Raw genomic sequence first — 24,367 nt, 5'->3', positions numbered from 1 at the left:
ATAAATGATTCTCTGAAGCAACATTCTGGAGCTCCACACTTTTCTTTGCTTACAAGCTAGGGATTGGGTTTGGCTATTGCAATTATAAGGTGATAATTTGTGAAGAAAGGCAGATGGGGAACAGCATCAAAGAGAAACCGGAGTTCAGTGAATACCCTAGAATAGGGTGGGAGGCCAGTCAGAGACCAACACACATGAACAAGATATGCTCAGGAACAAAAACCAAAGAGCTCCAGATTAATTTGTGAGAAAATTCATGCCACTTGGCCTTCCCCCGAAGGACAGTTTTCCAGTGTATTACCTCTTTCTCCAGAGGAAATGGTCCCTTGGTCCTGACTCTAGGTGATAGAGTACAAGAAACAGCTGCCAGGGAGTTCCTGTTGCGGTTCAGTGGATTAAGAACCTGACATAGTATCCATGAGGATGCGGGTTTGATCCCTGGCCTCACTCAGTGGGTTAAGGATCTCGCCATTGCCATGAGCTGTGGCATAGGTCACAGATGCAGCTCGGACCCCTCGTTGCTGTGGCTGTGACATAGGCCGGGAGCTGCAGCTCTGATTCAACTCCCTAGCCTGGGAAAAAAGAAAGAAACAAAACAAAACAAAAAGAGTGAAAAGGAGTTCCCATCATGGCTTGGTGGTTAACAAACCCAAGTAGCATCCATGAGGATGCAGGTTGGATCCCTGGCCTTGCTCAGTGGGTTAAGGATCTGGCGCTGTTGTGAGCTGTGGTGTAGGTCGCAGACACAGCTCAGATCCGGCATTGCTATGGCTGTGGCATGAGCCAGCAGCTACAGCTCTGATTCGACCCCTAACCTGGGAACCTCCATATGCCGTGGGTGCAGCCCTAGAAAGACAAAAGACCAAAAATAAAATAAAATTTAAAAAGTGAAAAAAAGAAAGAAATGGTTGTCAGAATTGGAGTGGGTTGGTACATGTTAGTGTCCCAACTAAACAGACACTCTCACATTCCCCCCACTGACCTGAGGGAGGAACCCACAGCCACTAGGAAAAGTGAAGCAAAAGGGGTACATACAGGGTTTACACGCACATCCCAGTCTGAGGAGATGCTTAAAGACACCAGTTGTCAATTATTTCTTTTTCATTTCAATCTTGTTCTGAGTTACTATCTTTAGACTTGTTGAATATCAAAAACAGAAAGCATTCTACTCTTACTGTATGTTTATCCAACTTGGGGAATTCCGATGCTGGTGAGGAGAGAGGGTGTAAACGCCTTAAACTCCAGAAACCGTTTACCCTGACCACACCCCTGGCCTCTGCTCAGAATTGACTCTCATTTTCCAGTTAGTCCAGAAATCTCTCTAGAAAAGTGGCGCCTCCCACTCTGGCGTTTTCCTTTCAGAGGAGGACTCTCTGAAACTTACCATCTAACCCTCCTACTGCAGTTTTGCTGTTTTGAATGCTCCTTTAGAGAATCACCCTTTCATGTCTTTTTACCAGTTCCAGAATTTTCAGACTGACACCACAAGGCTCTCATCACTTCTAGTTGGTGTTTTGTTTTGTTTGTTTGTTTTGCTTTTTAGGACCGCACCCATGGCATATGGAGGTTCCCAGGCTAGGGACAGAATAGAACCTGCAGCTGCCAGCTTACACCACAGCCACAGCAACTCGGGATCGAGATCCGAGTAGGATCTGCAATGTATGCCACAGCTCATGGCAATGCCTGATCCTTAACCCACTAAGCGAGGCCAGGAATTGAACCCACATCCTCATCGGTACTAGTCGGATTCTTAATCTGCTGAGCTACAACGGGAACTCCTGTTCTTCTAGTTTTAATTCACCTCCCATGGCTTGTTTGCTCAGCTATCTTGGGCTTCTGTCCCTAAAGTTAGGGAAATATTCCCTGAGAATGAAAGGAAGAGAGAAACAGAGTCCAAAGCCTGAAGCAGAGACAAAAAGGAGGTCATTTGCGGTTGAGCTTCTGTGAAGTCACCCCACTTCGCCTCCAATCCTCTGAGTTCCAATCTCGAGAATGGGCGGGAGCCACAGATCACTGCTGACACAGATCACTGCTGATGGTGGTATCAGGCCCTTCTACATAGCTACAGCTAGAATCACAAAGAACAATGAGGGGTTTAGGAAGGGACTTGGAGCTGGGAAAAGTTAGGAAGAACCATATCCACCACAGGAGGGCACTATGTCCCCATGGGCTAACCCAGAGTGTGCAGGACCAACAAAGCAGAGAGGTCAGTCAAGGACAGCAAAGCCCTTCTCCCTTGCTCCCAGCAGACAGCATCTCTCCCTCTACCTAACTCTTGGGTTTCTTATAGATACAGAGACATCTGTTGGAGAGGAACACACACAGCCACCATTCACTTCACACACCACCTCCATGACAGATACATGCACAAGCTCTCTCATGAGTACACACAGATATAATTTGCTCCCACTTCCGAAGATCACCCTGCCAACAGTATTATCTTTGTAGGTAAATGTACTGAGACGACCTGCCCTCCTTTCTGTAACAAACATCAGCAGAAATTGCCAGTCAAGGCTGACACGGGTTAGAATTCTTTGCCTTTTCCTCACATTTTGTTTATCTAGGAGCTGATTGGTCCAATGATTCCCATTATGCTATTTCTTTTCTTTAGCATGGCATTTAAGCACTCTTTGCTACCTGCCCTGTGTGTGGTTACCCAATACCTTGCCATCAGTAGCTAGCTCTGTAACCCAGCTGGTCACCTAATACTGCCCTCTTCTGATCCTGGCCTAGGGCATTTAAAATAGACTTGGTCCTGGGAGAGAGAGTGAGGAACTGCTCAAGATGCAGGAACACATTCGATGCCCCAGTTCTATGCCACTGTGTCAGCACCAGACACCAACCTGCATTTGTCCTCAGCTCAGTTCCGCAGAGGGAAGTATAATTGCCTGAGGGGGTTCTATAATCTAGCAAATGACCTTGGAATACTCCATCGACAGTCCTCTTGCCAGTAACACTATATGGTGCCTTCTCATTTGGACTTCCTATGCCCCAAGAGCCCCAAGAATCAGCCTACAACAGCCACAAAATATCTAAAGTCCTCTTGATGATTATTGCTCATACTTGTTGAAAAGCTTCCCAGAGAACCACAAACATAATCTAATTAACTCCCTGAATTCTTGGATTCATAGGGGAGGAGAAATTCCAGAGAGGAAATCCTTTTTGCTGTGATTCTTCTGAAGGCACAGAATTTGTATCAACTATAAGCAACCCAAACATTCTAGTAACTGCATGAGGGTCTGGTCCACGGACTGTATTCAACCATCTAAAATGGCATCTATGGGAGTCCCTGCTGTGGCCCATTGGGCTAAGAATCTGACCCTAGCCACTAGGGTTGCTGCCGAAATGCGGGTTTGATCCCCTGCCCACCACAGTGGGTTAAAGGATCTGGCATCGCTGCAGCTGTGGCTCAGATTCAGTCCGTAGGCGAAATTCCATAGATCATGGGTTTGACCTTAAAAAAAAAAATGTTATCTAGGTGACCCTAAGGAGGGTCCTGCCAGAAAATGGTTCTAAGTTGTGCTTGGACATGTTAGTCAGCTTTCTGCACTTCCTCCTTTGAGATCATGATGTTGATGCCATCTCTGAAATGCCATATGGCGTTTCTCAATGGTCCATTCCGCTGATACAGAAATCTCCTAAGGAAGTCTTCCTAAGGAACATCTGAGTAGCTCCTCCCTTCCCAAACTTGAAAATACTATCAATATCAAGGATAATACCATTCTTTTTTTTTTTTTTTTTGGTTTTGCTTTTTAGGGATGCACCCACAGTATATGGAAGTTCCCAGGCTAGGGGTCAAATTGGAGCTACAGCTGCTGGTGTATGCCACAACCACAGCAATGCAGAATCTGAGCCACATCTGCAACTTACACCACAGCAACACCAGATCCTTAACCCACTGAGCGAGGCCAGGGATCAAACCCACAACCTCATGGTTCCTAGTCAGATTTGTTTCTGCTGCAACACAATGGGAACTCTCAAAGATAATACCATTCTACTGGGGACCAGTGACCATGTAGTCTCATTCTGTGACATGTCTATGCTATATAAACCCTCTCCTGTAGTTTTTGTTACTTCGAGAGGAGAATGTGAGAGCTGGGCAGGGAGAGGGCAAGAAAGGAGGCGGGCACACTCAGACAAAGAAGAAGAATAGTGCTCAGATTCCGCTACAGTTTATTGTTACAGCAGACACTGTGGGAGACAGGAGGGCACCCCCCACACATAACACACTGTGGTCAGAGCCCCAAGGCAGCCCTTCCCACCCCTATGCCAAGCCCCAAGCAGCACTGCCCAGCTTGGCTCCCTCCCCCCTCCCACTCTAGACACACACTGTCTAGGCAGCTACCAAAGTTAGTGCAGCCAATGGCCCCAGGCCCCTTCCTACTGCCCAGCTCCAATCCTTCCCTCACACTTGTTCACTGCCCACCACCTCCCATTCCAACTTCCATTTCCACACCGAATGTTTCTGTCACATCCTGAGGACCACTAAGCCAGCAGCAAGTCTCCCCGGCACACATTCGTGTAGGCCCATACCCTTCAGAGGTCTGAAGGGTTCATGAGAAGCCCTATCAGCTTTGGTGAGTGGTGCCAGCCCCAAGCCCCCTACCCTTGCGATATGGGATAAGGAGAGAGCGTCCAGTGGAGGCACCACGGACAACTACAGCAACCCCTTATCCCTTAGCGACAGACACCTAGATTAGGGAGAAGAGATACGTGCCTTCTCCGCCTTAACACCAAGATGAAGGAGAGGGATCATTTAGGGGCCTGGGTCCCTAAGAAATATTAGGACATCTCTCCCAGGAGCTGAGGGGAATCACAGGTTAGAGGTCAAGGTTAGGGTAGCAATCAGAGATCAAGGTCATCTCCCCACATGATTTGCCCATCTTCCCTTGCTCCCTCTGGCCCAGCGCCCTAGGCACCTCCCAGGTTAGTGCTGGGGGAGGTGAGGGCTGGGTCCCACACCAGGGCAACAAGGGTCATTCAACAGGAGACCTCCATGGTGTGCCCCGGGGGCCCTGAAGGAAGAGTCCCAGACTCGCTGCTCTGGGACAAGGTGCGAGAGCGGGACCGGTTGCCATCAATGGAGGCTGCGCTGGTCAGGGAGGCTGTGCGAGACCGGGATAGGCGAGTCATGCAGGAGGAGGCCACTGTGAAGACAGAGGACAAGCAGACAGTCAGAGAGGTGGGGGGAAGAGCGGCTCGCAACTCAAAGTGGGGCCAGGGGTCAATGAGCTTGATTTAGCAGATGGTGGTAAGTCTAGGAATTCGCCTAAAATGGTTCCTCCCCTTGCGGTGCCCATCCCTCCTCCTTGCAGCAACCCCTGGTCCTCGTGGCATCCTCTGACCCCCATACTCACTATAGCCCATGCCCTGCAGGAAGTACTTGAAGGCCTCGGTCAGTTTGCCTGGCTGTGGAAGTAAAATGAAGAGAGGGAGACAGCAGGATGAGGTGAGAAGCTGAGCTGGAGCCTAAGGCCATGGCAGATGGAGTGTGTGGCAAAGGGGATATAGTTCAGAGCCACTAGCATCCCATCCCGCGGATGACAGAGGTACTCACCTGAGTCAGCTGCGGCTGACCTCCAGAATCAGCCATCTGTTCAGGAGAGAACCATGCAGACAAAGTGATGCACACATTAAAAAATGAGCCATGCTGAGAGGTAGAAAAGGATCTCTCTTCCCTAGGTTCCCCACTCCAGGCCTGTAAGGTGTTTCTTGTTTTTTTCACTCCACCTGCCCACTTGCTTCCATGCAGGTCCCTGGAAGACTTGCATCTGAATCTAAAGAATATGGCTCTGGACAGGGGGCCAGGAATCAGGCTTCGTGTGGAGTAGGGTTACTGACCTTGAGGAAAGAAGTCTGGGTGGGGTCCAGTTTTGAGTTGCATTCCACCTGCAGTAAGTAGGAGACTGAATGAATAAGATCACATTCCCTTCGGCCCCTCCTAACTAAGGGACTCAGAGACCCAGTCCCCAGTTTCCTCTCTTATCAGCCCCCTATCCATTTCTTTCTTACTAGGAATCAACCTCTTGGGTCCCAAAGTTGCTCTTCCTGTCCCAAACAGAGCTTGCCTCTTGCCAAGCTAGCCCTCTGACTGCCCCCCTAGAACTCCAACCCTCCCTCTTCCACCCCCAAATTCTCTACTGACCACTGCATCTTCATGGGGTGCTTGGTCTCCTACCACCAGCATCACAGGGCACCTAGAGGCACAGTGTTGGGGAGCAGGCGGTGAGCCCCTCGCAGTCCCTCCCCCACCTCTTCCCAGAAGAATACCTGGAAAATGTTGGCTCCAAAGAGGAAACAGCCTTCTGAACCCCGCCAATCCCAAGAGGGTTCAAACAGGGAAGACCTAATGGGTGGTGATGTGCTAAATAGGATAAGGTGGGAGGTGACAAGAAAACCCCTTGGCAAAAGACTCCCCTTCTTTTGGGGGGATTTTTTTTTTTCTTTTTAGGGCTGCACCTGCGGCATATGGAAGTTCCCAGACCAGGGGCTGAATCGGAGCTGCAGAGCTGCCGGCCTATGCCACAGCCACAGCATTGTTGGATCTTTAACCCACTGAGCCACATCGGGAACTCCAGATTTCTTTCTGACTCATGCCGAATGAGGCTGACCTATCTGCAGTGCACCAGCAGACATTTTCAGTCTTGGCTTCTCTGTGGGAATGGCCAACAAGAGACACTGGCAGTGGGTCAGTGAATAGAACATAAGCACCTGGGGAAGATCCAGGGAAAGAGGCCAAGCTTTACCCCTTAAAGTCTTACTTGAGAGTGACATCACCTCCGCGCTCAAAGTTCAGGTCTCGGCGGCTAAAGAGGGTTTAAAAAGAGTAGGAGTTTTAGGTGAGCAGTGTTATCCATCCAGATAGAATCCAGCTGCCCTATGAGGAGCCATCTCCCTCCCCAAAATTAGAATCGAATATTGGTGATTTTTAAGTGGGGACTGAAGGAGAAGGTGGCAGGCAGGCCTGAAGCATGAGCCCTGTGGTCATTTGTGCCTGAGGTCCCTGGTCAGGGGGCAGTAAAGGGGACGAAGGGCACAAGGGCACGAGATCATCTTACTCCTGGGAATGCAAAAATCTAAGGAGGTAACAGGAGAGAGGGGGCTGGCTCCTCACGTTTCCCACTGGGTCTGCACCACAGCTGCCCCAGCTGCACAGCAAAGCCTCCACCTTGCATGGCCTGCTTCCCATCTTTCTCTCCTCCCCGGCGACTCCCCGTGACTCCTCCACCCCTCGCTGCTTCTATATTTCTTTTACAAGCCCACACACTAAGGGGTTTTTTAGTTGTTTGTTGAATTTTCTTTTTAGGGCTGCACTTGCAGCACAGGGAAATTCCCAGGCTAGGGGTCAAACTGGAGCTACACCACAGCACATCTACACCACAGCCCCAGCAATGTGGGATCCGAGCCGAGTCTGCGCCCTACACCACAGCTCACAGCAACACCGGATCCTTAACCCACGAAGCAAAGCCAGGGGATCGAACCCCCATTCTCATGGATACTGGTTGGGTTCTTAACCTGCTGAGCCACAACAGGAACTCCAACCACTCACTTGTTGTAGCTGTTCCAGTACAATTCAATGTTTGCCAGGTTGGGGGCATGTGTAATGATATTTCTATACTTTTGTATTAACTCGGAATTTCCAGACAGCTCTTCCTGAAGGAAAGAAGAGGGAAAAAAATTAGGGCGGGGACGAGAAGTCGTCAGTTACTAGATGTGAAGAGTCAAGCCTCCTTCCCTCCCCAGATGCTGGACCAGGTAAGGAAGTCATCCCCAAGTATTCCAGGCCCTGCTGGTCACCTCTACTTCTTTTGTTTTCCACAACCACTTACCTGGCTGAAAAGATGCCCAAGGATCATCTCCGAAATGGAAGAGGTGAGGCCTGTTAGCTAAGAGGAAAAGGCAGGTGAGAAAGCTCAGGACATTATCAGGAGAAGAGACCCAAGCAAAGGGACACAGCTTCTTTCCTGTTCCGTCCCCCGCCTCTTGAAGCTCACAGGCTGATCCATTCTGCTGGTAGGGCCTAAATGGACCCATATAAGGGGAAGCCCGCCCTGGATCTCAGCACACAGGCCCCTCCAAACCTTGTGGGCTGCCCAGTCCATCCAGCCCTTGGCATTGGGATCGATGTTGATGAGGACGAGACCCTCCACAGTATCCGGGTGACTAAGCTGGGGGGCAGCAGAAGGGAGGGTAGTCAAAGGCAGGCATGGCTTTATCCCCTCTGGGCTAAGCTCCACCCACTCCAGGCTGAGCTCCACCCACTCCACGGTCCATGGGGCCTGTCTGCCCCTCCCATTACCCCCCAACTTCCCCCCAAGCACACGCTGATAAATAATACTCTCCTACTTGCTCTGCCTAGGTCTTGGACCCGTCTTTCCCTCGTCTGGGGGTTTTTATTTCTTACAGCATATCGAGAGAGGACGTAGGCTCCAGCTCCAACACCAATTCCAATTATTGAGGAGAAACTGTGAAAGGAAATGGGGGCCTAATGGGTCCTGGTGTCCCAAACTCTGACTCTCCAAACTCCTCACCCTCCTTCCTAAGGCCTCGGACACAAAGGACAGAAAGGGACCTTCCTTTGGGGGATGCCTCAAAAGAAGGTGCCAAGAAGCTAAAAATGGACGCTGGTGGTCCGTGTAGGTCTCCAAAGTCTTTCCCCTCTAGGAGAGTGAGTGTCCCGAAAATGAATATCCATCCGCTGACCAATCAGACACTGTTTCCTACATAGTTCTTTGTCCATTCTCAACTTTCAGGAGCTAGTTCAACTTGTTCTCTTTTAGTTCCTGATTCCTCTAGAGGAACTGGGAAGAAGGGAACTTGAAGCAAGATGTTAAAAACAGATACAACTTAGTGAACAACAGGAAGCATAGTGGGGAAGAGAGCCAAAGAGGTGAACCAGAGCTGCCCAGGGCCCCGGTGCCCAGAAAAAGCCAAGCCAAAGACAGAGCCCAGGCATCGTGCAACACTCAGTGTGCACAACCGAGGCCTCGCCCAGCTTTCTCTTCCTTCTCCCACTCCTCTTAGATGCAGGGCGGGCACCCAGTGCACCAGGTGTGTGTTTGGAGGAGGTAGAGGGAGTGGGAGGGAAAGACAGGTCTGTCTGGTCCCTCCCGGACCATGTCGCCCCCCTCCTCTTCTCTAGCTTCCAGATCAGAGAAGTCCCTCCTCAGCCTAAGGCAGGGCCACGCACCCAGCTTCCTCTTCCTCTCCTCTGTCCCTTAGGGCTACTCCGCTGACTCAAGAGTTTTCCAAATCCACCTGCTTCCTCTGACAATCAGGTGGGGGCATGGAGGAGGGAGGGTATATCTAGGCCAGACAGAATTCACCCAGAGCCTGGGTGGGCACAGGAGTTCTAAGGGCCACCCTGTGCTAGAGAGAGAACTCTGGCTTGGAGGGGCCCCCAAGCCTCTCACTTTAAGTACTGTAGGATGCACGGGATCATGTCTGCAAGCTGGTCCAGAGACGGGTACTGATATCTGGGGAGGAAAGCAATGTTAAGGAAAATACCAACCTTCCCCCAGGCCCCCACCTCAGTGTCCTCCTCATCCTCTCCCAGAATCACCACCACTCCCTTCCCTCCTCCCCTGGTCCAACCCCCAGGTCACACCTGTCGTGGGCCTCACAGTCTGAAGAGGAGGGAAGGAGCTAGTTCTCACCCCAAAGGGAACACGGGAGCCCCCTCTTCCATCCCAGGGGCATCCACATGGACCCGCACAAAGTTCTGAATGATTTCTTGCATATCCCCAAACTGAAACAGCGGCTGGAAACAGGATTTATCTAAAGAGAATCCCCATGACCCCAATAGTAGAATCAGACAGGAGAAATGTCCCCAAGTCACAACCCACCCTCTTCCTCTCCCACCACAGTCAGACTAGGAGAGAACTTGACATGCCACGTGGCTCCCTTCCTGACCCTTCTTCTCACACCAGGGTTGTTTGCTTTAGTTTTTTTTTTTTTCCACACCAGGGTTAACCGCACCCCCCTCCAGGCCTCTTCCCAGAAAGAAATGGAAGGGGAAGGTGAAGGCCCTTACAGTTGAGTCCCACATCATGGTAGGTGAGTATCGCTGGGCGTTTGGGCTTGGGGGTGCCATAGACAGTAAAAGTGACAGAGCCATAAGGTGTCTCCACACTGTGAGTCTGCAGGAAAAGAGGTCACCATCAGGTAGGATTTAGGCTGAGAAGAAAAGAGGCAGAAGAGGAACCTCCACAAAAGTTGGGGCTTTAAGGTGGGGGAGGGGCAAAGAGAGGCGATGGGACCCAAGATTTAGAAATAGCATCAGCAAGAATTTAGTTTAGGTAGATATGACACTGGAGGATGATTTTGAGGGTGGAAAAGCATAATGAAAGATTGGAGAGCATCAGGGAACTCTGCGTAGGGAGGAGAAAGGAAGGTAAGGGGAGCGACGGGGACAGGAGAGGACTGGAAAAGGAGAGGAAGCGAAGAGATGGAAAAGCCAAGAGCCGGGTAGGGGCCCTCTCCTTCCTGGGGAGAGCCCCTCCTCCCACCTGGAGCTGCCCCAAGCTGGTTACCTGTCCCTGGTCCAGGAGGATTCGGGCAGCTAACTCAGCCTCCTGGAGAGAGACACACAGATACACACAGAGACACACAGCCACGTAGGGTCACAGATGGAGAGACAGATACAGATAAAGAGAGGTAGGTAGAGAGACCAAAAGAGACCAAAGACAGAAAAAGGTTGACAAAAAGAGACATGGAGAGGATGAAAGTTAGTGTAGTGACAGGACGAAAGCCTGGGCTCTCGGTGTGGTGTATGGGGAGAGAAACACAGGTAGATGTGGAGAAAGTAGGGGTGCGGGTTAGAATGAGGTCATGAATTTGGGAAGGCAAGAAGTGGGGGGATGCCTGGAGTTCTGGAATTCGGGCCTGGGAGTCAGAGGGTCTCGGATAACCTTGGCCAACTCGGGTGTCTGCCCTGGCAACAGCGGTTTCTCCTCCGTGATCTGCACCTCCTGCAGCTCCGCCATGGTGGCCTGGCAGGGTGAGGAAACACGGAGACTGCGGAGGCTGCCCCCACACTGCCACACCTCCTCCAACGCCTGGCTTCCTCTCTCAGCACTGGACAAAGCAGTGTGCAGAGGGCCCCGGGAGCCAAGGACCTCTCCAGGACACACCGAGAGGCTTGCCTGCCCCCAGCGCTGGAACCAGGCTGCTGGGGGAGAGGGCTTGTGGAAGAGAAATCAGGGTACCACTTCCCCTCAGATTGGCCATCCCCAGCACCCCTCAACACCCACACCTCCAGAGCCTCCTCCCCATCCTGGATGGAAATAATGGGGGTTGGGCAGCAATGCAGCTGTGTGTGGGGGTTTTCAGACTATATTTAGGGGCCACCCCATACTTCTAGTTTGGTAGGGGGTGAAAATAGTGACTGGGTACTCTAAAGATACTAAGGGATGAGTAGTAAAAGTTCACCATTGAATGTGACCTTCAACTAAAGTCCCAAGGTCAGCAGCTCAAAGGAGAGGGGCTAAAAATGATCTGAGAAACATGATTAAGAGGGGGAGGGGGGAAGACAAGAAAAGTAGGACAAGGTACGTCTGTGTCTAGCTGATCCAATGCCTCCCTTCCTCCCAAGATGCTTCCTCTTGACTGCAAAGAAGTTAACATATGTTCAATTTTTGGCGGTTGCCGGGTGAGGAGGGGAGCACCTGTGCAGACCAGCACAGTGAAGGGCCTGCAGCCTGGGGGTGGGGTCACTTACTGGACTCCTATTGGCTGGACGCAGTGGGGTTAGGGGTCAGGGTTCTCACTCCTCCTGGCTCAGGGGTCTGAGAAAACAAGGCAATGAGGTGAATGACATGGGAGACAGACTCTGGGTCTTTTAGGGACAGAAAGCCAAGATCTGGACGACTGGGTCACCAACCCTTGCCCGGTCACTAACCTGCCCTAATCTGTACCCCTGAGTCCAGTGAACAAGCCTTCTCTAGGCTTTCACTAGAATCAATAGCTGGAGGGGCCTACGGGGCAACACAGAGAGCAGGTATCAGTTCAGGCTGGAAGGGGTTGGGGGGCGGGGAGGAGAAAAGGAAGTGCTGATGTGGAGGAAAGAGCATGGCTAGTGTCAGAACCTCTGGATTCTAGTCCCGGCTCTGCCTCTACCAGTGTGACCTTGGCTCAATCTGTCACTGTTCTTGCCCTCAATTTCTTATTTGCAAACTAGTCTGGACTAGGAGATCCCCAAGTTTTGACAGCTCTCAAGCAAAATGAGGGTAGCAGAGCACGACTGGTTCCACCATTAAAATTTTTGTTTGTTTAAACCTTATGCGGTCGCTTTTCTCCGCCGCCCAGTCTCGGTGTGGGTCCCACCAGTTTAGTTTAAGGGGGTGTGGGGAGAGGGATATTCCCACAATCTTTTCCCAGCCTCCCCCAACGACAAGGGTCGAGCACCAGCTGGGAAGGGATGGGCAGGTCGGATGGGACTGCCTGGGCCCAGCCCTCAGGGACCTGTCCCTTCCGTGCTCGTCCGCGTGGGGACTGACACGCTCGCGCGCCTGGCGCTGAGCGCCCTGTACCCTGGACACAGTCTCGCGCACGCCCCAAACACGCCCTGCAGCCCGCGGAGCCTCCGCCTTTGTGCGCAGCGGCCCAGCGGCCCTCCTCGCGGGCCCCTTCCCGCGAGCCTTCAGCTCCAAGGGATTGGGATCAAACTGTCCCAAGGTCCCCGCTGGCGCCAGCCAGGCCCCGAGGCCCCTCGCCGGCCCTTCCCCCTACCTGCTGCCGCAGCGGCCGCTTCCACCTTCACTTGCCTTTGACTCTCTGGCCCGCCCCGGCTTGGGCTCCCCACAGACCCGCCCCCTGCCCGCCCCAGCCCGCCCACGGGCCGCCAGCTCCCCGCGGATCCGCCCCAGACCCCCTGTAAACGCGCCCTCCCACCCCGCCCGAGGCTGCCTGCTGCCCAGGGAGGGACTGTGCTGGGGGCCCGAGGGACGCTCCGAAGAAAGCAATCTGCTGGGTGCTTCCAAGCTCCTCCCGCGCTCCCCATAACATCCGCCCCCCCCCACCCCCTGCAACGCAGCGGCTGTAGGGTGTGCGGGGATCCCTAAGTCCCGAGGGGGATCCCCACGCCTCCTCTCAACACTGCCCCCACCGGTGCCCTGAGTCTGCCTGTGGCACCCTGGCGCCTTCCTTCGCCCCCAGACTCAGTGGTGGGCACGGGTAGAAGTGAGACGAATCCAGGGTGCTGGCACCCATGATTTCGACTCCACCCGCCCGGAAACAGAGCTAGGTTAAGGAGGGATTGCTGCTGAGGAGGCGGAGGTCTAGCTCGCTGGGAGGGGAAAGTGTGACTGCACGGACTGAGGGGTGGGGTGGGGTACGGTGGGGTGGGGCGGGGGGTGGAGGGCCCAGGAGTTCCAGCTCTGGGGCGCCCAAGGTCCTGGTACCTCCTCTCTTTGCTGTGTCCCGACGCCTGCTCTCCGGCTGCTCCCTGAGAAGTTGGAAAACAAGGCGGAGGGGGGGGGGGGCAGGGAATGCGGGGGGCCGCTATAAATAGAGGGAGATCTCAGGAGGGAGGGGAGAGGATGACCAACGGGGACTCCCGGGTCAAGGCCCGGAGGGGGGGGGCGGAGGAGGGGCCAGGGACCCCCAGGGGTTCTGACTCTTGGGTAAACAGGCTCGGGGTGGAGTTAACTCAGTGGAGGTGGAGTAGGGGCTTGGGGAGGACGCAGTGTCCCGGGCCGGGACCCAAGAGACCCTGTGGCTTCAGTGCTAACCCCTTCTAGTCTGGCCCAGAGAAGGAGAGTGAGACCAGCTGGGCCAGGCAGAATCGCATTGCCCAGGGGATGGTTTTTCAGCGACTGACTGCTGCTTGTCTCAGGGACTGGGTGGGTTTGACTTCCCGGACCCCTCACTTGCCGTGCCCTCCTCCCACTTAGATGCACCCTCCCCATGCTCCTAAGAGGGAAGCCACCCGGAATGGGATAATTATGTGGCTAAAGGGATTCAAAGTTGTCTTGAACAATAGGAAATCCAGACTGGATTTCTCCCCACCTGCACCCCTTCCAGCTCTCCTCCCCCTTGGGGTCCCCACCACATCCTCCTTCAGCTCGGTTCCTGAGTTGCCTTTTTGGGGGCTGGGCACCAGGCCATTTGGGAACAATGGCCAATGGAACTGGAGCTGCCAACTACAACACCAGCTCAGACTACCCCCCCCAAGACCCCCAAATTGCCTTCCCCCCTTCTGCCTGAGAACCACCCCCACCCCCACCCCCTCACCACCCACAAACCCCTCCCATCCCAGGAACATCAATGCCCCTTTCATCCCCACTTGGCAGAGTCAATTGGAAAGGAGGGGCCAAGAGGGAGGAGGTGACCCAGAGTAGAACTGGTCAGGACCAAACCCAGTTTTCAATACCCCCAAATCTAAAGGACCCCCCCTATATCCGCCAGTTTGGAGCACCCAAGTTTTCCTCCATTCCCTTCCCCCACACCCTTCATAAATATTTACCCAGAAACTGGCACAGAAGCAAGGCACCCTGGCTCCTCGCCTAGTCCCCTCTCCCCTCTGGATGCCAGAGTTTAACACTCTCCCAGACAAGGAAAAGCCTGGTGGAATTAGGACCATGGATAAAGATGTATAGGACAGGAGAGAGATCTCCCTACCCCCACTGGAGTTGGGGAAGAAAAAGAGACTAGAGCGGGGAACTTCTGCCTGCATCCTCCTCTGATGTGTCTAAAGTAGCCTTACTTGGAGTGGGGGAGGGAAGGACCTGGAGGTTCCAGCATCTAAATTCGTCTCTGGGTCAGGATGACTCAGGGGGAACCTGATAAGGGGCCTACGCAGGGGCGTGGGGCGGGCAGAAGGTGGGAAATTTCCACTGGGATCTGTTTGCTTCCTAGGGTGAAGGCCTAGGGGTCTCAGTCTGCTGCAGGCAGGCTGCTTCTGCTCTAAGATGGGGTTCCTCCTCCCTGTCAGGGAAGGGCTCAGCCTGGCGCAGATGTCTTGGGCCAGAAGCAGCTTCAAACTATACTTCCCAGTAAGCAACAGTTTTAAGTACCTGCTCTGTGCAAGCCACTGTATAGATGGAATTCAAAGAAGTGTGAGGTCTAGTCATACCCTCTCTAGAAGCCTGGGATCCAATCTTTGAGAGAACGTATAAAGATAGAACAAGTTAAGAAGAATGGTGTGTGTAAGATTGATTGTTTAGACAGTAAGTACTTTGGCAATAATTTCCCATTCTTTTCAAGTGGGAGATCAGAGATTTCCACTCCCAAATGATGGTTTGAATATCCCCTGCTAGAGACAAAGCGTAAATTAAAACATACTTTCAAATAAGTATGTATAGTATTCTGATATTCACATATATACCAAATGGGCAAAGCTTATTATTTATTTTTATGTACATATAGATTGCAAGAGGCCCTTGCAGTAATTCAGAAACCCTTGCCCCAGGAGGCTGCAGCCCGCAGGCTGGGAACCGTTATCTTAATATAATTCAGAAGAAGAAAAAAGTTTTGTTTCTAGGGCAAACCATACTATCAGGAGTACAACAATGGAGTACTTGGGTGGAAAGGAGGGGCGTTCTATCCATTAAGAGAGAGATCATGAGGGAAAGTTTGGGGGCAGAAATATCCATGTTACTCTAAAGAATTGAATAGTAGCTACTATGTGCAAGGTAACTGCCATATATTTTCCCCTAATACTATAATGTAAGTATTTTTGTCCTCACTATAGAGATGATGAAATTGAAGCTCAGGGATGTTTAGTGACTTTCACAAGACCACTCAGCTAGTAAATGACCTATCTGGGACTTAAATCTCCAGCCAGATACATTCCACTCCAAGGTTATTCTCTCTCCACTAGGCTTCAGGTACCCTATGAAGCATATAGTTATCAGACCAATGTGGCCCCAGATGAAGAGTAATATTAATGCAAGGTGGGTGATGTTCGGTAAGGTAGGTTGGAGCCAGGTGTGAAGGTCCTTGAGTGACAAGCAAAAAGGTGTGGCATTTCAAAAAGGTTTGAAGACCCATAGAGTGTTCTTGAGCAGGAGAAACTGATAAAAAAAAATTGCTTTGTGAGAATTAATCTGATGGGGAAGGGTGGTAATTAAAAATGGATTAGAGGGTGGGTGAAGGTAAAGCATTTGACTTAGGAAAGAAGTCATTTAGAAGGCAGGATAATCAGCTAGCTAAGACATAACAAGGACTTGCATAAAGTGTGAGAGCAATAGGAGTGGAAAGACAGGAATGGATTTGTAAGACAAGGGAAAGTATAGGAGTTGGTGACAGTTAGATGGGAAGGGGCAGGAAGTCACCAACCCAGCTGCTTTATTTTAGGGGCCCTGAAGTTCATCCATCTATACGGTTTCCAGCTAGAGAAAAGGCCAAAGTGAAACCCCTGAGGAACATCTTTGACCTGTGTTGAAACTTATCTGGAAGATTTTCAGAGTCTGGGGCTCAACCTCACCCTGACCCACTCAGATCTATGACCCTCCAAGAGTCATATTCTTCCCATGTTGGGTCCAACAATGGAAGCCATTTAAGTTCCTGTTGATGAGTTCCCATCGCGGTTCAGTGGCTAAGAAACCCAACTAGCATGCATGAGGATGCAGGTTGGATTCCTGGCCTCATTCAGTGGGTTAAGGATCCGATGTTGCCATGAGCTGTGGTGTAGGTCACAGATGAGGCTTGGATCTGGTGTTGCTGTGGCTCTGGCATGGGCCAATGGCTACAGCTCCAATTGGACCCCTAGCCTGGGAACCTCCATATGCCACAGGTGCGGCCCTAAAAATACAAAATAAAAATAAAGTTCCTGTTGAACTTGGTCTGCCAAAGCCAATGGGATTATCCATGTTGGTCATTAACCTGGGCCTGGAGACAGAAAAAAAGCTCAATGTTGGACTGATGTCAACTTGTTTTCATTAACCCATCCCCTGAGCTCTCCTCAGCTTTTGTTGAAGGGCAGAGTGTAAAACAGTTTGACCAAGACACAGAGGACTGGGTCAAGCAGGGATGAAATGATGAAGGAAGCTTGATCATCTGGAGAGATCAGGAGACTGGTCAGGTCTCAAAGTGACATGCAAGGTAGGGACTTAAGGACCCCTCCCCCAAAGATTAGGGCTATAGATGGGGCTGCAAATGAGTGTCACATAAACACTGCTGAGGTCATAGAAGTTTCCCTCTCCTCCCCTGTCTCCCCACTGCCACACAGTCTCCCAGGCCAGCGGGCTCCCACACATCTGCACACACTTACATCAAAGGCTGGGAAGGGTCAGGACACCATCCAGGCAATTTCAGGTACACAGACATGATGGGGAAGTGGGTGGTGGTGGTGATTACTTCCATATGCAGGTTCACACTAGTAGTTCTCATACTGGGAACAGTAAGATGGGAGGTCAGAGGGAAGGGGAAGAGAGGACAGGGATAGGGGGTTCGTTCCTGTTGCTGATTGGGATTTTATTTTAACCACCATCCTTATTGTTCTTCAGTCCCCTCCCTTCCCCTCCTCCCTTCCCCCTTGAGTCTCTACCCTACCACCCTGCAGTGTCCTCCCTCACCTTGGTTGACCATGGCATCAGAAGCGGAAGGAGAGGAAACGTTCCAGCGGTTTGCTGTCTTTGGAGAATCGTCAAGCAGTGGCACTGAAATGAACAACAAGAACTTCTCCAAGTTGTTGCAAAGACTGTGGCATCATGGACGGCAAGATGGTCACCTCCACTGATGGTGGAATTGTGTTCAGCAAGTCAAGTAAGGGACCTGAGACGGGAGCAGGGGTGGTGAGTGTAACAACAAGGTCATGGGACATGGAAGGGTTTATGTGGCAGAACATTTGTAATGGGTCTCCTGAGCACCTACTGGGTGTCTGGCACTGTGCTAGTCCTTGTCCCCAAGACACTCAGGGTCAAGAGGCCACATCTGAGTAAGGGAAGGGTTGGCCTTGGAAGGTGATGAGTTCATGTTCCAGAGTTTTCTGGATTTCTGTCTGACTACCAGGGCCAAGAATGCCCGAACCATCACCTTCCAGCAGTTCCAGGAGGCAATGAAGGAACTGGGCCAGAAGCGATTCAAGGGGAAGAGCCCAGATGAAGCCTTGGAGAACATTTATAAACTCATGGAGGGCAAGGACCCAGCTACCACCGGTGTTACTGTGAGTGACAGTCTTCATTCCTAACCCTTAACCCTACTTCCCTAAGCCCCCACTGCTCCTGTCTCCCCTCATACATGCCAGGGTTCCTGTCAACAGTAGCACTATGGGGAGACAGGGCACAAAGCCTCTGGCCACTGTTGAGATTGAAATAGACTTTAGAGATCACCTAGTCATTTCACAGGTGAGGAAACTCTGAGAGGAAGTGATTGCCCAAGGTCCACAGCTATTTTAATAGTAAAACTTAGACTCATGCCCAAGTGTCCAGGATCTGAAGGCAACAAGGGCCTGGTGGCTTTTAGAAGACACTGAGTGCAGAGGACTTGGTACCTGATCCCCGTTCCTCTTCCCACTTTTACATAAAATCTAATATCTGGCTTTCTGCCTGTCACCATCCCCTGTTACCCTATTTGTCCCCTGTCTACTAAGAGGTGTCTACTCTAGATTTCAAATAGGGTCTTCCCAGTAGGACTGACCTTGCATTTGAGGTCTAGGGTTGAAGTTCTTTGGTTGCAGCTTAGTCAAAATAGCACCCTGGAAACAGAGAAATACACACACACATACACAGACCCCACTCATTCCCATACACCAGACTCCTTCTTCACAAGTGGATGGCTCAGAGCTCCTGCCCACAGTGCAGCTGGGCCCTAAGCAAGCAGCACCATGCCAAGGGTTGAACAAGAGCTCAGAGAACTAGAGGAATCAAAGGCCACCTTTAGAGAAGGGAAGTGACAGTGGAGGGGAAGGGAAGAGCAGTCAGGTTCACCATCCTCTGACTTTCAGAAAGCAACGACCGTGGGCGGGGTGAGCCGGCTGACGGACACCAGCAAGTACACTGGCACCCACAAGGAGCGCTTTGATGAGAGTGGCAAAGGCAAGGCATTGCAGGACGGGAAGACGTGACAGACAACTCTGGCTATGTGAGTGGCTACAAGGGTGCTGGCACCTATGATAAGAAGGGCAGCACCTAGGGAGTAGGCTCACCTTAGCCTGCCAGCCCTTGACCTTGCATCTTTAACACCAGGGAGCTTGTGAGACAATAAACATCTGTGTGTGCAGCAGCTCACGAGCTCTTTCTTCCACCAGGGTGAGGGACAAGGGGCCCCTTGGTGCAGAGGACAGAGAGGAGCCCAGAAACCCAAGGATGGGTGGTTCCCAGGTCTACCACCCTTTGCTCTACTTGGTCCTCCCCTCCATTAGGTAGCAGCCCCCTCAGTGCCTGCTTCTAAGAACATGGCTGAGGAATATATTTGGAGATAAGATAAACTAGATACAGAGGTAAAAGTTTTACTATGTATGTTGCCCATTATTGGTATTATTCCCCTCAGCCTCCCAAAGGAGAGTAGCAATTCCTGATCTGACATGGTAGGACCCAGACACTAGCAACCTAGACCCTTCCCTGTCCCCCCCACCTTCCTCATCTGTTGCAATCCATATTTTGTTGGGGGAGAAATAGACGCCAGAGAGGGTGAGTCAAGGAATCTACTTAGCCTAACTTCCTCTTATGCATTTGTTCTAGAGCCAAGGGGGAGGGAGAATCCATTTTCAGCACCCAGCCTGGAACTGAGTTTTATCCCACCCCACCTCCATCACAGTAGACATGGAACAGAAGAGCCTACTGATTGTTAAGGTCACCCAGGAAAATGGTGGGAGGTGGATGGCCTTCAGGACTCTGAGAGGAGAAGTTCTGGGACACAGAAATGAGTGAAATCAGGAGTTCCCGTCGTGGCGCAGTGATTAATGAATCCGACTAGGAACCATGAGGTTGCAGGTTCGATCCCCTGGCCTTGCTCAGTGGGTTAAGGATCCGGTGTTGCCGTGAGCTGTGGTGTAGGTTGCAGACGCAGCTCGGATCCCACGTTGCTGTGGCTCTGGCGTAGGCTGGCAGCTACAGCTCCCATTAGGCCCCTAGCCTGGGAACCTCCATATGCCAAGGGAGTGGCCGAAGAAATGGCAAAAAAAAGACAAAAAAAAAAAAAGAAATGAGTGAAATCAGAACTGATTTAGACCGGTTTTTATCTTTTTATTTTGAAATGATTCTTGATTTACAGGAAGATGCAAAAAGCACAGGGAGGTCCCATGTACCCTTCACCCAGTTTCATCCCATGGTTATCTTTTACCTAATTCTCATATGGATTTAAAACCTTCTGTGACTCTGGGTGGTCTACTCCACCCCAGGCTTGTCAGAGGCAGATCTGGAGTTTGGAAGATGTCAGGAGGAGCTTTGGGAAGGAAAGGGATCCAAGAATCTTTGGAGGAACAGGTCAGAGAAGATGACTTGAAACTCCAGTGAGTCAAGGTGAGAAGGATGGAAGGAGAAGAGGTTTAGAGAAAGAATACAGAGTGATTGAAGAGGTTGGAGTATGGGGGGAGAGACCGCACTGGGCTTCATGGTAGAAGAAGGGCGGAAAGGACACGTTATGTGAAGAAGAAATAAATGATTCCATCGAGAAGAGTGCTGGGAACTGAGGGAGTCCCTGGGAAAATGATGCTAATGTGAGTCTGACTCCCAGGGAAGTTCCTATAGCTAGAAATACCTATCTGTGGGTGGGTGAGTAGAGGGGATCATAAGGGAAATGGGGAAGACTGAGAAGGGAAGGGTGATAGGGATGGGGATTTGAGACACAGAACTGGTGCCTGTTGCCATGGTGTGAGCTGAGGCTCTGGGACTCCATCCAGGATTCAGGATCTGGCCCAGCAGATGGACAACTGCTGCCAACTGGACACAGTCAGCTTCTTGGGTGGGTAAAACTGTCTGTGGGAGAGGGAGGATGGTGGCGAGGTGTGTGTGGGGGGTCGGCAGAAGGCAACAAGTTAGAAAGAGGCTACAAGACAGTATGACTTTGCATGGTGGCCAAAGCTCGAGACATTTTTCCTACCTCCCTGGTCTCTTGGGAGGGGACCCTGCCTGCCTTCAAAGTCAGGGAGGAAACCTTGTACCCACGATCAGAGCTTCGGGAGTGGGGACAGGCTGGTCTGTAGCGACAGTAGGGAGAGTCGTTCAAAGTGCAAGCCTCTGTTCTCTAGTAGAGGCCAATGATGTCTATCGGTTCAGCATCATACTTTTGGAGCAGAGCAGATAGAGCCTTTGGTTGGTTAGGGTACTATTGTAGTTGCAACTGGTGGGCGGCTGTTTGGAGTTCAGGGAGCAGATCGTGAGGGGGACAGAGTCCTGGGTGAGTGTACAGTATTCGTTGTAATTCTCACAGAAGCTCTCACTGTTCTTGCAGAACTTCCGGACGACTGTCCAAGGGGCATGCAATACATAATGGATCTTTGGGCAATACCAGCTTTGTTTTTTGCCCCGTACATAGGCCATCAGACCATTACAGTAGCCGTGGAAACCCTTTTCGAAGTCAACCTTGGGAAAGTCGATGTGTAAGGTACGGAAATTCTTGATGGCAAGCTGGAGCTTGAAGTTTTCAACCAAAGCTGGCCCTAGAACAAGCTGGAGGAGCAGGAGCTGGGCCATGGCTGGTGCCATTCCTCCTGCTGGCAGAGTTAAGGTGATTGGCGGCAGAAGTGCACCTGGACTGGCTGGCTGCCCCTTCCCAGAGCCTCCAGTGTGCCCCAGCCTTCCCCGTGTACTTTCCCCTATGCTCTCAAAACCAGACTGTCCCTCAGAGATCATCCAGCCCAGGTCCTCATGCCTCAGAGAGAAGAGACATTTGCCCCAAGGTCACCCAGCTGGTCAGCACCTCCAGCCATCCCTCCTCTCGCTTGGTTACCTTATGGTCTCAGCCTCACCCAGTCCAGGAACTGTAACACTCACAGAATAAGAGGTCCAACTGGCCCTTGGGTGCAAGGCCTTTCCTGGTTATCCCTGGCCAGGTTAATCCTCCTGGTGAAAATGCAGATGATCCAGAAGGAACGGCTCAGCTACACTTCTCTGACTGAGGCTGAGGAAGGACAGTAGCTGGACGGTGGCAGGGCAGGGGTAGGGACTCTTCTTGCTTGAGGCCAAGGATGGCCCAAAGGTGAGAGGAGGGAGTGTCACCTGTGCTGAGGGGGTTGGATGAGGGGGAGGAAAGAGACATTGCTTTCTGGTCTCCTCCCTTCTGGTGTCATCAGAACATTTAGTTCCAACCTCCCCGCCAGAAGTCCCGAAGTTCTTGGGATTCCTTTGATGTCTTCTCTGGTTCAGAGGCCCTGCACCCTCAGAAAGGTGACAAGGAAAGCACTGTCTTGTTTCCAAGGAACAAAGTGCTGCTTATTCCTGACCCTCAGAGAATGGAGGGTCTGCCGCTCTCTCATCCCAGTCACAGGAGCCCAGGAGGCCATGTAGACGAGGGCCTCCCACCTGAGTGCTGGGCTGACAATCAAAGACCGCCATGTGGCCCTCCAGCCCAACCATCCACATCATCAACTTCACTCTAATCATGATCACACCAACACACTCACGTGAAACCTCAGGCCCTCTCAGAGTCAGAGCACTCCTGGGAAATCTGTGCATGACCCCAAAGCCTCAAACTTGTCAGGTTAAGATTAGACAGCATAGGAGTTCCTGTCGTGGCTCATCAGAAACAAATCTGACTAGCATCCATGAGGACATAGGTTCAGTCCCTGGCCTGCCTCAGTGGGTTAAGGATCTAGCATTGCCTCAAGCTCTGGTGTAGGTGGAAGATGGGGCTCAGATCTCACATTGCTGTGGCTGTGGCGTAGGCCAGCTCTACAACTCTGATTCAACCCCTAGCCTGGGAACTTCCACATGCCAAAAAAAAAGCATAGCCTGGACCTGAGGGCTGTCTGAACCCAGCATATCAGATTCTTGTAGTGTGTCATGTTGGGAAAAGGGCTAAGTTCCTAACCCTTTTTCATCAACACCTGCCCCTTCATCAGAACCAAAGAGCTAGCTCCCTAGAGCCTACCAGCCACAGTCCTTGATTTCTTGGCTGCCTCCTCCTTGCAGATGTTGTCCAGGCTGTGGGCTTAGGACAGCTTACCACTGTCTCCCTGGAGAGCTGCAGAGGGGAGTCAGACCAGAGAACCCTGCGTGTGTAGTTCCAAGGCCAGTGTGTAGTTCAGGAGGGGTAGAGGGGAGCAGAGAGAAACACATGAGTGCTCCTCATTCGCAGCCCCCTTAAACTTGTTCTTTCTGAGGCACAAACTAAAGTCCCAAACTGAACCCACCCTTCCCCATCTTGCTTTCCCTTTTGTGTTGTCTGTTTCTTCAGTTACCTATGCAAGAAATCCAAGAGTGGTCATCCACCCTGCCCTGTGCCTAACCTCACTTGTTCCAGGTCTGTACTACATGATGGTTAAGAGCAAACTTTGGGGAGTTCTCAGGTGGCACAGCAGGTCAAGGAGCCAGCGTTGTTACTGTTGTAGCTTGCGTGGCTACTGTGGCACAGGTTTGATCCCTGGCCCTAGAATTTCTGCAATTAAAAAGAAAGAAAGTTTTGAGGAGTTCCCGTCGTGGCGCAGTGGTTAATGAATCCGACTAGGAACCATGAGGATGCAGGTTCAATCCCTGGCCTTGCTCAGTGGGTTAAGGATCTGGCGTTGCCACGAACTGTGGTGTAGGTTGCAGACACGGCTTGAATCCCACGTTGCTGTGGCTCTGGCGTAGGCCGGCAGCTACAGCTCTGATTCAACCCCTAGCCTGGGAACCTCCATATGCCATGGGAGCGGCTCTAGAAAAGGCAAAAAGACAAAAAAAAAAAAAAGTTTTGAGTAAAGCAGACTGGGAATTGGATTCTGGCTTTGCCGCTTCCAGGCTGTGCACCATTGGTCCAAGTTTACTAAACCAGCACAAGCTTCAATTTCTTCATCTTAATGGGGATAATATTCTGTATCTCACAGCAGTATTAAGATTCATTAAGATGTATATCAAGACTCTTAGCCCAGGGCCTGGCACATGGTGAGTACTCATGAGTCCATCAGTCATGCAGCCCTGAAATCATAACTAAAACTTTTTCTGAAACTGTCTCTTCCATTCCTATTTCTTCCCCTGCTCAAGCTCTCCCCTCTCCTGGACACCACACACCCTCCAATTCCAGCAGGACTCTACACCTTATAGGTCAGGCAGCCTCTATGACCTGGCCCCCACCATATCTCCACCTACATCTCCATCCCTGCCTGCTTTCCCCCTTGGTGCCCCACCCACCTCTCACTCATGTTGTCTCCTCTACCCAGAATGCTGCTCTCTCCTCCCACTCTCACCGCCACCAATCTGCTGAGCTAACTCACGCGAAGATCACCCCAGAAGTCCTGTTTAAGAAGTTTCACCTTGGAGAACCTCCCCAGGGAAATATGCATAGCCAA

At 51.6% G+C, this 24,367-nt stretch overlaps 3 protein-coding genes across 8 annotated transcripts; 1 reads left to right on the top strand and 2 right to left on the bottom strand.

Moving 5' to 3' along the window:
* Positions 1–4,156: 4,156 nt before the first annotated feature.
* On the bottom strand, positions 4,157–13,540 carry NDRG2 (NDRG family member 2). Of its 6 annotated transcripts, none has more exons than XM_047795083.1 (17): positions 13,401–13,540; positions 11,720–11,786; positions 10,911–10,991; positions 10,533–10,574; positions 10,034–10,139; positions 9,657–9,777; positions 9,414–9,476; positions 8,405–8,465; positions 8,082–8,168; positions 7,830–7,886; positions 7,550–7,653; positions 6,762–6,806; positions 6,146–6,197; positions 5,842–5,889; positions 5,558–5,593; positions 5,358–5,409; positions 4,157–5,147 (listed from the first exon to the last, which is right to left on the bottom strand). In XM_047795083.1, exons 3-17 carry the CDS (start codon positions 10,983–10,985, stop codon positions 4,981–4,983), a joined length of 1,116 nt encoding a protein of 371 aa, XP_047651039.1. In that variant the 5' UTR covers positions 10,986–10,991; positions 11,720–11,786; positions 13,401–13,540; the 3' UTR covers positions 4,157–4,980. The 6 variants fall into 6 exon arrangements, with proteins under 6 accessions (XP_047651039.1, XP_047651038.1, XP_047651040.1 ...); XM_047795082.1 differs by lacking the exon at positions 13,401–13,540 and adding an exon at positions 12,730–12,810; XM_047795084.1 differs by lacking the exon at positions 13,401–13,540 and adding an exon at positions 11,900–11,970.
* Positions 13,541–17,527: 3,987 nt separating this feature from the next.
* On the top strand, positions 17,528–19,131 carry TPPP2 (tubulin polymerization promoting protein family member 2). Its single transcript, XM_047797146.1, is given in 5 exon segments — positions 17,528–17,632; positions 17,634–17,701; positions 17,953–18,106; positions 18,887–18,977; positions 18,980–19,131. Coding segments are annotated over 5 exon segments (513 nt in total). The 3' UTR covers positions 19,075–19,131.
* Positions 19,132–20,105: 974 nt separating this feature from the next.
* Positions 20,106–22,644, bottom strand: RNASE13 (ribonuclease A family member 13 (inactive)). The gene has a single exon (XM_047795561.1). It carries the CDS (start codon positions 21,732–21,734, stop codon positions 21,147–21,149), a length of 588 nt encoding a protein of 195 aa, XP_047651517.1. The 5' UTR covers positions 21,735–22,644; the 3' UTR covers positions 20,106–21,146.
* Between the last annotated feature and the right edge of the window lie 1,723 nt (positions 22,645–24,367).

The sequence above is a fragment of the Phacochoerus africanus genome, chromosome 9 (genome assembly GCF_016906955.1).
Source record: "Phacochoerus africanus isolate WHEZ1 chromosome 9, ROS_Pafr_v1, whole genome shotgun sequence".
In the NCBI taxonomy this organism is placed as follows: Eukaryota; Metazoa; Chordata; class Mammalia; order Artiodactyla; family Suidae; genus Phacochoerus; species Phacochoerus africanus.
This window is presented reverse-complemented; position numbering and strand designations above follow the sequence as displayed.